The sequence below is a fragment of the Filicampus tigris genome, chromosome 1, assembly GCF_054856515.1.
Source record: "Filicampus tigris isolate MCC_2025a chromosome 1, RoL_Ftig_1.0, whole genome shotgun sequence".
Taxonomy (NCBI): domain Eukaryota; kingdom Metazoa; phylum Chordata; class Actinopteri; order Syngnathiformes; family Syngnathidae; genus Filicampus; species Filicampus tigris.
In genome coordinates this window covers 33,910,108-33,922,381 of record NC_141217.1, presented here as the reverse complement: position 1 = coordinate 33,922,381, position 12,274 = coordinate 33,910,108, and the positions used below count along the sequence as shown (strand labels likewise).

The 12,274-nt window shown below is 43.6% G+C and overlaps 1 protein-coding gene across 3 annotated transcripts in view; it reads left to right on the top strand.

The window, feature by feature from the left end:
• Positions 1-1,332: 1,332 nt before the first annotated feature.
• Positions 1,333-12,274, top strand: part of kcnd1 (potassium voltage-gated channel, Shal-related subfamily, member 1) — a 32,594-nt gene continuing 21,652 nt past the window's right edge. For 2 of the 3 annotated variants that reach the window (XM_086035063.1, XM_086035047.1), the window contains exons 1-3: positions 7,014-7,401; positions 9,704-10,320; positions 11,505-11,750. In XM_086035063.1, coding sequence (XP_085891189.1) covers positions 10,165-10,320; positions 11,505-11,750 — 402 coding nt within the window. In that variant the 5' untranslated portion in view covers positions 7,014-7,401; positions 9,704-10,164. Of the gene's footprint in view, positions 1,415-7,013; positions 7,402-9,703; positions 10,321-11,504; positions 11,751-12,274 lie in introns of those variants that run through there. The other variant, XM_086035055.1, reaches the window with a different exon arrangement.

Below are 12,274 nucleotides of genomic sequence, written 5' to 3'. Positions count from 1 at the left end.
CAACTCCTCAAGAGGAGTTGAAACCCTGTCTGTCTTCCTTTTGTGGCATGATGGATTTTGGTCTAAAATTAAGAATGGCGCATAGTTTTAGTGATCAAGTGTAAAACGACAATGTACAATAAAAATAAAAGACAATAAAGTAATATGTAGTAAATAATTCTAAATTGGGGGAAGTTATGCCATTGGCACAACTTGACCCAGGTCCTTTGGCACAAATTACCCTCAACCCAACAATATTGAAAGTAATGCATCCCCCAGCTGTTTTGAGCTAGCATCATGCTAACTAGTATAGACTCATGGTGTAGCTTACTAAACCACTCAAACGTGTGTGAACTGTTCTCAAAAGTTTTCTATAATTGTACAAACACGGAAATCAAAAAAACATTCATCATAGAAAATTTACTTTGGAGGGCAAAAAATGTTTTTGGAACTTAAATGTGCTTACATTTCAAGCCATGTGTATCCCAAATGGATACTTCTTCAAAAATGTGTGGTCACATGACCAACTTCTATGGTTTTCTAAATAACAGGGGTGACACTACTTGCCCCTTGCCGCAAATTACCCGACTCTCCCCTACTGGCCAAGGTTTACCAGGCAGTCGTCTGAGAAATGACGATTCTGTATGATGATGATGATGATGATGATGATGTTTTGATGCGTGGGGCTTGTACTTGAGTTGTTTGGGATTTAAAAAAAAAAAACAATGGTCAGTGTCACACCCTGAAGTGGACACTGACAGGCTGTCATTGAGTTTGGCATAACCTGATAGGCTCCTATTGTAGGTGAGAGGGCAAGTTCAGGAGTAGAGAGAAGACATCAAGATGGAGGAGCATGTGAGATTTATTGGTCCGATGAATAGTACTTTTAAACAAAAAAGGCCCTGTCAGCACTATTGATAAAGGCAGAGTGATATGCCTTGTTTGTAAAAATGACAATGCTTACCAAAGAAGCAGTTTAAGCCTACCGCATAAATGCAAAGTAATCAGCCGCGAATATGCAAATCAATGTGAAAAGGATTCAAATCATGTTTTCTGTTTCTCTGTGGCAATTAGTCACTCATCACTTAAAGAAATAATTGCTAGAGGGTGCCAGAAAATATTGCAATTAATATTTGTTAGAATTTGAAATATTGACTTTGCAATGATACATTTTCATTGCTGTGTTGTTAGCTACAACTCGAGCAAGCTACATGTTCTCAAGATGGGGCAACAACAAAATCTTAGCCGATGGTGCCCAGCATCCAATCATTTTGAGTGAAAAAAAGTTTCTTCTTTACTCGGGAATCTGACTCCACCCCCATCCCCCGCTTTCAGAGTAAAAAGTCACAAAGTTCGGAGGCGGGCGTCCACGGGGAGACGACACTAATTAACCGTCCACGACTTGCTGTTCTGCCGAGAGCACGAGATTGCGGAGGTGAGCGTGCCGCCTGGCCCGGCAGCGTATGATTGGCTGAGGGTTAATTGGGTGTGCTCTTAATTAAAGCCAAGCTCGTGGGGAACGCTGCATTCCACTAAATCCTCAGCGTGCATCAGTGATGTCATTAACCTTTACAACTTTCAAACTATGTTAACTACTGTTGTTGTTTTTTTTTTTACTTGGGCTATATGTTTATGAACATCAATCAAGTCATTCTAATTCGTTTTTTTTACGGTCGCACGCTCATTAGCACAGCCATATTCATAATTATGGCCCATGTACCAGGGTCATTTCAAAATTAATGACAATTTAAGTTCAACCATCAACGGTACACGTTTTATGATCTATTTTGTTAGGCATATATTTTTCTGTTTGTCACCACCCAGTTACAATACTGGGGCATCCCCCAAAAATCGCTGATTAAGGGCTTCACATTTAAATGAGAAAGTTTCATTTTATTTGAGTAATAATTTATATTTAGTGTTACTCTAATTACAGTAACAAGTTTGCAAATCAATGCTAACGAATAAATCAATGTGTTTTTGGTCAATAGCACACGCTGGCTTTGTTAGCTCTTATGCTAACTGGTCACGTTAACTGGTCAAGTTAGCATAAGAAATGTGATACAATAAAAAAACACATTTAATGTCAATGTCCTTTTCAGATAATGAGTAACATGGTTGTGTTGTTTGATTGCAACTGAAAAATATGAATGATAACATTTCTTCTGAGTCATGTCGCTTTTTTTTTTTTACTCTTCTAGATGACTCAAAAGCATAGTTGTTATTTAGGGATCACTTTTACAGCTACAGTCACATCTTGTCTCAGGACAACTATAATTTACACAAGTGCATATTATTTTGACAATGTATTATTTGAAATTTCATGGTATGACCAACCGGGCAGTGCGAGGCTGACATGGAATTTACTGTTATTACAACAAATCAATCACCTTTTGAGGGGCCTTAACTTGGCCAAAGTCACCAAGCACGCGCCTGTATACAAACGACAGTGTTAATGTTTGTTTTTTAGGGGTAGTTGAGCACAACCTCTCAAAAGTCACCCAGTAGCGCCCCCTGGAAAGTTAGGAAATAGTTAACAACAGCAATTCCAAAAGCAGCCTTCAAAAATGCCGATTGTGACAGTTTATTGTAAACACGGTGATGACGTCACTGGGATGGCGAAGGGAAGGAATGCCACGGCGATCCCAACGTCAAGGCAGCCACGAGAGGAAGTCGGCGTCCAAAGTTTAAAAAATTCACGAGTTTTCTCTTGCAACCCCTGGCTAAATATAGAAGATATGTGTGTGCGCGCGTGAGTGAGTGCGTGCGTGCGTGTGTGCACGCACAACGTAACCAACACCCCCTCCCCGCCCCGAACAAGAAATTGTTATTAGGAGAAAGCACTCACGTTTCCACAGTGACTGTGAACACATCAGCGCCGGTTTCATCTTCTTGTGCTACTAAAAACACACTTTGGCATTGAACAGGAAAGAGGACACGGGGGCATCACAACGTCGTCATCTCCGCACACGCGTGCACACGCACACGCACACGCACACACACACACACACACACACACACACAGCCTGAGGAGTATTGATCAGACTGTAATGAGAGCCTTTACGTTTGTTTTTAGCCTGAGTGGGAGAGAGAGAGAGATGTGGCACTGCAGCGCGCACGCTTGTGTGTGTGTGTGTGTGTCTTGGTGGCTGTAATTGAAGAAGTGCTGGTGTGATCACATGACCACGCCCACGCTACTTTCCTGTCGTGGAGGTTGTTCCCACCTCTCGCGGAAGTAGGGGCTCACCGATTGATGGTTGGTGGATGGAGCCGATTGAACCACTGCACTACTGCAGTAAAGTGAGGCACTATAACAGCCATGCTGGACTGATGCAAGTGGACCGCGACACCATCACTGACTCAACCACAGTCAAGTGAAGTACTACGATAGCAGTACTGTCCTCCATGCAAGTGGACCGCTACGCTATCAGTGACTTGATCACAGTCAGCTGAACTACTACACTAGCAGTGGCAGTACTACAGTCAAGTGAACCACTACACTAACAGTGACTCAACCGGATTCAAGTGAATTACTGCAATAGCAGTGACTCAACTGTCAAGTGAAACTGGAGTGATGCATCTGAACCACTACACTATCAGTGACTTTACAGCAGTGAAGTGAACCACTACACTATCAGTGACGGCACCGCTGTAAATTAACCACTACGTCAGGGGTGCCCGTGGGCAGGGCAGGTAGCCACCAAGGACCTCAAAAGTAGTCAGTGGGCCTGTTCTAAAAATAGCTCACCAGTGATTGGACATTGTGATTTCTTTAGAATGTCGCGGAAGTGAATGTTTGAAAATGTGAAGACCGGCAGAGATTTATAGTGAATAATGTTTTGATTATTGAAATAGCTCTCAGCTTCGACTAGATTAGTGACCCCTGCACTACACTAACAGTACTGACAGCTTGCAAATGAAGCACTACAGTAGCAGTAGTAACGGTCAAGTCAACGACTACACTAGCAGAAGTGGATTGATGCGAATGAACTGTTACAGTAGCAGTATTCTACTGCAGCGAAGTGAACCGTTTCACTAGCAGTGACTTGATCACTGCCAAGTGAATCACTACACTTGCTGTAGTAGACTGCATGCAAGTGAACCACAACATGAGCGGTGACCGCAGCCAAACGTATAATACAGTCATACAGACAGAGGAAGAAGGGTCACCACTACGCTCAGTCACTCAATAAAGTGCAATAATAGTCATTTTATAATAGTCATATAATAATTATAATAATAATAATAAAGCATTATAGTTATACAGCGCATCTGTTGTCCAAAGGATTATAACGCGGTGACTTTAGATGCTAGCCGTTAGCACACGTGCCGTTTTTCTTTATGCGTTAGCATTAAGCTAGCAGGCATTTCTTAGCTAAGTAGTTTAGTTGTTTTAAATACACAGCATGTATTTTTCTCAGTTACACCTTTAGTTTGACGGTTTAGTTGAACTCATGTAGACCTAAATTGCCTGGAATGTAATAGGCCTAGACTGTCTTAAAAATTGTGACTGATAAGTAACAAAAACAGTAGTACACTACATTATAGAGTGTAATGATAGTAATAATAACAATAATAATAAGTATGTACTTTAATGATGTGAGCATGCTTCAAGTGCTTGTGGTTGACTTCCCGACGCAATTCCTCCTGGTCGTCCTGATGCATTATTTATGAGTCGAACTCAGACTCGGCTGACGATCGATGCGACCTTCATGCAGTTCGCCCTCAGCTCAGTCATGACCAATCAGGACATTTGCTCAATTACTGCTGCTCTAATTGACTTTTATTATTATTTGTCCTTATCTTATTTAGGGTCATAGGGGACGGATCAATCAGGCGAAGACAAAGATTTTTTTCGGGCATCGTAGCCCAGATTGTCAAAGGGTTAGTTAGACCAGTGGTGGGAAGCAACAAAGTACAAATACTTCATCACTCAGCTTGAGTAGGTTTTTCAGGTATTTGTACTTTCCTTGAGTATTTATTTTTCTGACAAATTTTTACTTTTACTTGCATACCAAGATAACAGGACTGTAGTAGGTCTGGACTGTTATGTCTACATATGTGGACCCACACTCAAGTTGGCCATAAATTTAGACCCCACCTGGCCTAGACTTTGGTAGGCCCGCACTGCCAAAGTGTCTTCATCATCATAGCGGTCGTGGTGGTCTTCCTCTTCCTCTGTCTGCCTCTGTCTGTGCGTCCTCCCGAGGGAAAAAAACTCATAAAAGTAGCGACGTCTGCCTTAATGTAAACATGGCCTTTTATTATTTTTAGTCTTTTATTATTTACTTTTTCTCTGTTGCATTTATTACAGTTGTTCTCTTCGGCGCAAGCTAGCCTGGATCATCTTATCCTAGCTTTTCTCAGGCTATCTTCTCTTTGGCAAGCCAGCATGAATCCGACATGTTATCTTTAAGGGCCAGCGTGAGTGTATTTGTGTTGGTTTGAGTCTTTACAAGTCAGTGAATGTGAGTCTGTATTTATCAGTTTGAGTCTTGAGTATGAGTTCACATGAGTCAGATTGAGCCTCGCCCATTCAGTGTGACTCGATACGAGTCTGTAAGAGTCAGTGTGAGTCTTGAAGAGTCAGTCCATGAGGTTTCAGTCCATATAAGTCGGTATGAGTTTTGAAGAGTTAGTCTGAGTCTTTGTTAGTTTGATCCTACACAAGTCAGTTTGAGTCCATTCAAATCAGTATGGGTCAGTTAGAGTCTTGAAGAGTCTCTTTCATGTTTCAGTCTAAATAAGTGAGTGTGAGTCTATTCGAGTTTGAGTCTTTAGAAGTCAGAGTGAGTCTATATGAGTCTGAGTTTTCAAGTCTGTTTCAGTATATACAAGTTAGTGTGAGTTTATACGAGTCAGTTTGAGTCTTGAGTAAGACTTCACATAAGTCAGATTGAGCCTCGTCCATTCAGTGTGACTCGATACGAGTCTGTAAGAGTCAGTGTGAGTCTTGAAGAGTCAGTCCATGAGGTTTCAGTCCATATAAGTCGGTATGAGTTTTGAAGAGTTAGTCTGAGTCTTTGTCAGTTTGATCCTACACAAGTCAGTTTGAGTCTGTACAAATCAGTATGGGCCAATTAGAGTCTTCAAGAGTCTATTTTCAGTCTAAATAAGTGAGTGTGAGTCTATCCGAGTTTGAGTCTTTAGAAGTCAGAGTGAGTCTATATGAGTCTGAGTTTTCAAGTCTGTTTCAGTCCATACAAGCCAGTGTGAGTCTATATGACTCTATTTGTCAGTTTGATCCTACACAAGTCAGTTTGAGTCTATACAAATCAGTATGGATCGGTTAGAGTCTTCAAGAGTCTCTTTCATGTTTCAGTCTAAATAAGTGAGTGTGAGTCCATCCGAGTTTGAGTCTTTAGAAGTCAGAGTGAGTCTATATGAGTCTGAGTTTTCAAGTCTGTTTCAGTCCATACAAGTCAGTGTGAGTCTCTACGAGTCAGTTTGACTCTTGATGAGTCAGTGTGAGTCTATAACAGTTCTTTTGAGTCTATGCACATCAATGAGCGTGGGTATTTACAAGTCAGTGTATGTGACTCTGTATTAGTCAGTTTGAGTCTGAGTATGAGTTTTAGAGTGTCTGTTTCAGGCTTTACGAGTCGATGTGAGTCAGTTTGAGTCTTGGTGACTCAATGTGAGTCTGAAATCCTCTTCAGTCTTTGTCTGTACCAGTCAGTAATAGTCCAGCCGATTTGGTTTTGACTCTTGACAATTCAATGTCTTCAAGAGTCAGTTTGTTTCGGTCATCAAAGAGTCAATGGGACCATGTGGCCCCCTGGCACACTTCCCCCCTAGTGGACATATGGCATAGTGCTGATGCGGTAACTTTCATCCATGAAACTTTGATGATGCGAGTGCGACGTCGGCAAAACGACAGGTGACCAGTGCACCTCGGCATTCATTATTAAGTGTGCGTGTGCAATTTTGCTCGAAGGTTTGATTCCGAGGAACTGTCTTACTATTTGTGTGAGCGTGTGTGTGTGCACGTGTGTGTGTGTGTGTGTGCGTGCGCGCGTGTGAATTTGCGTGAACGTGCGTACATATGTCCGTGTGTTTGTGCGTTGAGGAAAAGAGGACGTGAGAAAAGACAACAAATAGAAAGAGAGGAAGAGAAGCAGGAGGGTCGAGCGAGCAAGTGGAGGTGGAGCCTCAACGCGCGTGTGTCTGTTAGTGTGTGTGTGTGCGCGTGTGTGCGTGTGTAAGAGAGACAGAGCGCGAGAGAGGATGACAGCAGATGTGCTTGTTGCCGCCGCAGCAGAGCACGACAGCCCGAGAACGTAAAAGAAGACTCGTCCATCTTCATCTTTTCTTCATCACTCCCCCTCCTCTTTTTTCATCCGGAAACTTCTTCTTCTTCTTCCTCATCATCTTCATCTTCCTCCTCCTCTTCTTGGCGGTAGGGCGTCAGAAGCAGCAGAGGTAAGTAGGATGAGATGTGCTCCACATTCACTGATGCCCAGAATAGAATGGAATAGAATAGAAGTTGAGCAGAAGCTGCAGGAGCAGGTTGAACAGCAACATCATAGAAGTGAAGTGAATGGAACTCAACACGCGCATGTGTGTGTGTGTGTGGGACATAATCCAGTTGTATAAATTAGTGATGAACTTTGGTGTGTTTACATTTATGTTTGTTAGTGCGCACACACACACACATATGTTATTAATATGAACATTTCATGAACACACACTTGCCTCTGTGGTTCCCGCTAGGCTGAAAATGACCTTTTTCGAAGCACGATAAGTTCATTGAGTCGTAACATTTTGCTGTCGAGTCACGTCGAGTCAATACCTCTGAGTCAAGTCCTATGTTCTCCCGACTCGTTTCATTCAATCCAGGAAGAATACAGTCCACCGTTATTTTCCGAGTGTGAATCCACGCGAGTCAAGGAATGTGATTCTGTACAAAACAGTGTGAGACTTTAAGATTCCGTTTCATGTTATACGAGTCAGAGTGAAGTCAGTGAATGTGAGTCTGCATTAATTAAAGTTCATAGAAGTCAGTTTGTGTCAATGTGTGTCAGTGCAAGTCAATTGCTGCGTCTGTACATTAGTGTACGAGTCAGCGAGTATAAGTCCATACAGTGTGAGTCTTAGCGAGTCAGTGCATGTCATTGTGAGACACTGCGAGTCTTATGCCAGTCAGTATACACTGCGCACACACTCGCACAAGCAAAAGTTCATGATTGTCTGTTGGGTCGCGCCGCTCGGTGTGCGGTGGGCCTGTGTCTTCACGAGTTAGTGTGTGTCTATGCGAGTCAGAGTGAGGCTATGGGAGTCAGCCCAGGTCTGTAAAAGTCTGTTTTGACGAGCCAGTGTGTATCTTTAAGAGTCTATTCCTTCAAGTTGTCAATATATATACGCCAGTGTGAGGCAAGTGAGTCAGTGAATAAGTCAGCGAGTGGGAGACTATTTGAGTCAAAGTGGGTCTTTGTCAGTTTATAGAGCTCCGTTTTTTAGTGAGCACAAGGGTGAGTCTTTTTTAGTTAGTCTGAGTCCATACAAGTCGACGTGAGTCGATCCAAGTCAATAGTAGTATATATGAGCCAGTTTTGATGAGTCATGAAAGGCTTTGAGAGTCTCTTAAGCTATGACGAGTCAGAGTCGGCCTGTACGAATCTGTCGTAGCTGATGAGCGTGACTCAGTATGAGTCGGTTTGAGTCCACCCAAGTCAATATGAGTCTGTTTGAGTCCGTTTGCTAACTTAGCGTGAGCTTTGAAGGCTTTATTTCTTCACTTCCTCGCATGCATGTGAGGCTGTCGGAGTCAGTGTGAATCTACGTGAGTCAGTGACCGCAGGTCCATGCAAGTCAATTCCGTCCGCAGTTCGTCCACACGCTTCTGTCGAAGATGCTTCAGTCCACTCTCTTCTATTCAATCTTCTATTTTCTTTCGGTTTCTGTCTTCTACATTCAGTCTTCCACATGCCTCGGTCTTCTAAAAGATTTAGTCTCATTGCTTCAGTCTACGTGTCTCAGGGTTTTACATGCTTCAGTCTAAAATGTGTCTTTCTTCACGCTTCAGTCTTTAACGTGCTTCTGCTTTATATGTGCTTGTGTTGTCATGTTCCTGTTTTATGCATGCTTGTGTCTTCATGATCCCGTGCACTGTACCTGTCAGCATTCTACATGATTCAGTCCACATGTTTCAGTCCTATGTACGCTTTGTCCACATGTTTCAGTGTATAGGCCTTGTGTCTTGTTATGCTTCAGTCTTAAACATGCTTGTGTTTGATGTGTTTTATGCTCATTTGTTCCCTACTCCCATGTACATGTTTCTGTCCGGTACATACTTCCGTCTACATGTGTCCGTCTTCGACGTCCTTCAATCTCCTGCATGTTTGGGGCTTCATGCGTAATTTCAGTCTACTTCATGCTTCTGTCCTCACGCTTCAGTCTTTTACATGCTTCTGACTTGGTGGCGCTGTTGGGCTCAGGTTAGAGTTTCAAGTCTGTCTCCCCGACACACACACACGCGGCACAAGTCAAAAGTGTGTTCATGAATTATGAATCAAACTTTCAGCCTGACTGGACTCTTCTGACTAGCTGCTCTCACGTGCGTGCGCACGCATACGCACACACCCACGCACACACAGTCAGTAATCAGATTACTGTAGATTTTTTGAGAGCCTTCCTCCTGAGGCCTCCATTTTTTTTTTTTTTCCTTCTTCCATGTCTCTGTTCCTTCTCACTTTGTCCCTATTTTTTTCCCTCCATCTGACAGAACAACCAAACATGGACGCCGAGCCGCCGCTGCTTAGCCAATGAGAGCGGGGAGCGGCAACAGGAAGTTAGGACAGGCGAAGAAGAGGGCGGTGGCGATGTGGCGCTGCAGATGAAGCCGAGAAACACTTAGAGGAGGAGGAGGAGGAGATTGTGTTGAGCTTGCAACTTCACCGACATCATCACAATTTAATAAGACTGCGGCGTGGTAACGCGCACGCGCGCACACCACACGTACATTTGGATCTGAACGGCAACTAAGTTGTTGTTCTTCTTCACCCCGAGTGTCATCTACACTTCCTTCCAATTTTTTAAATGACGTGACGCCCAGCAGTGATTGGTCCCCCTCCCTCCCTCTGCCCCTCCCCTTCATCAACATGACAAGCCCCCGCCTTACCAGGACGTCAGGGCAGGGTCAGTGACGTACCCTCCACCCCCGAGTGTGAGTGGCTTTGATGCAAGATGGCGGCCGGCGTGGCAACATGGCTGCCATTTGCGCGGGCGGCGGCCGTGGGCTGGCTGCCGCTGGCCAAGAAGACCATGCCCAAACCTCCCGTGGACAACTCGTCCAGATCAGACGAAATCCTCTACGTCAATGTCAGCGGGGTCCGCTTTCAGGTAAAGGGCTCCAAAGTTGGTTCGAACCCGAAAACTGACTCTAGCCATGACCCTGACCATTAAGTAAGAGACACGAAAAAAAAGTGAACCTAAAAAAAACCCAATTAACTACAAATAATGAGATTCCAATGATTACTTTGGTAAAAAAAAAAAAATGTAATGGAAAGGCCTAAAAAAAATATGCAGAAAACTCGATATTTTCGTGAGCTGGGTCCGCCCACTGGCCGTTTGACCCAGAGCGTGCGTGACGTCACAGGGCCGGCCGCGTCGTCTTCCGGCATCGAAAATGGCGATGATAAGCTGTCGGTAAGTATTGGTCGCCCATTTTTATTGTTCGATTCATGGAGGACCGAAATGCATCCGAAGAAAAAAAAACACGTCGAGCGCACTTCACGGCCGGCAAGTCAGCGACGTGGCATCGATGACGTCGTATCCGCCTTCTTCGCGATTTTGCCCCGCCCATTTCAAGGAAATACCCGGTTAATGTGTATCGATTCCAGAAACCGTTCATTGCGACATGTATATTTTACTTTTCAATCCAACATTTTAAAATTTGTAAAAATCGCGTCCCATATACTTTCAAATGGAAGTTAAATTAAAAAAAAAACTTTTCCATGATACGTTCTATGCAGCACCACTCGTCTAAACACGACATTCTGATGCATATTGCATCGATGCGGAGGCGGTCCTGGTGGGTGAAACATTTTTGACTTGACTTCCTTCTTTAAGTCTGAAACCTACCCCCCTAATTCCAAACCCAACCCTAACCTACCCCTAGAGGGTTATAATCTATTAGAGTTTTAAATAGCAGTCAGTGTCAGGGAAAAATAGTAAAACAGCTAACATTGATTTGGGGTGACTTCCATTTAACATGTTGTTTGAATGTAATTAGTTCTGAACACAGCCACATCGCAGCTATAAGCGCGTGTACAATTGCGTAACCACATCATTTTCAGTTATTTATGTTTACCTCCCCTATACAAAAGCTAAAAAAAAGAGTTGATTCGTACCGAAAAAGGGTCTATCCGTCTACCTATTTATCTATTGATAACCCTACCCCTCAACCACTATCACAACACAAACCTAACCTCTTTCACTCAACCTGCCCCCTGCAACCTGTAACCCTAACCACATCCTCACCACTCAACCGTGAAGTAAAAACGTTTGTTTGTTTGTTTGTTTAGACATGGAAGAATACACTGGACCGCTATCCCGATACGCTGCTAGGCTCCTCGGAAAAGGAGTTCTTCTACAACGACGATACTCAGGAGTACTTCTTCGACCGGGACCCCGAAATGTTCCGCCACATCCTCAATTTCTACCGCACCGGGAAGCTGCACTACCCGCGACACGAATGCATCCAGGCCTTCGACGAGGAGTTGGCCTTCTACGGAATTGTGCCCGAAATCATCGGTGACTGTTGCATGGAAGTAAGCGAGAAATCCCTCATTTCTTCCTTGTAAAGTTAAAGGTCCGAGAACCACTGGCCTTAAGCGGTGCCATCTGGTGGCATCTTGATACAGAAGAACAATGTTGATGTGAGTTGAGGAGGTTCATTTAGAAAAAAGTGGCGCTTTGCCGCCATCGTGGTGCCAAAGGAACTGAGAGTGAATTGGAGGTTCACTTTGGAGCTTCATTTAGATAAAAATAGTACTTTGCCACCATATCTTCTGGCATCTTAGTGCCAAGGAACAAAGTTGAAGTGAGCAGCGTCATTTTGACAAAAAATAGTACTTTGCCGCCATCTTCACGCCAAGGAACTATGTTGTACTAAGAGCTTCATTTATACAAAAGTAGTGCTTTGACCTTTTTGGGGGCATCTCGATGCCAAGAAACCACGTTGAAGTGAGTTGAGGAGCTTCATTTGAGACAAAAGTAACGCTTTGCCTCAATTCCAAACCTTTTTAGAATCGACGTCAATTTCTTTCAAGCTCCGCCCCCTGTCTACACCATA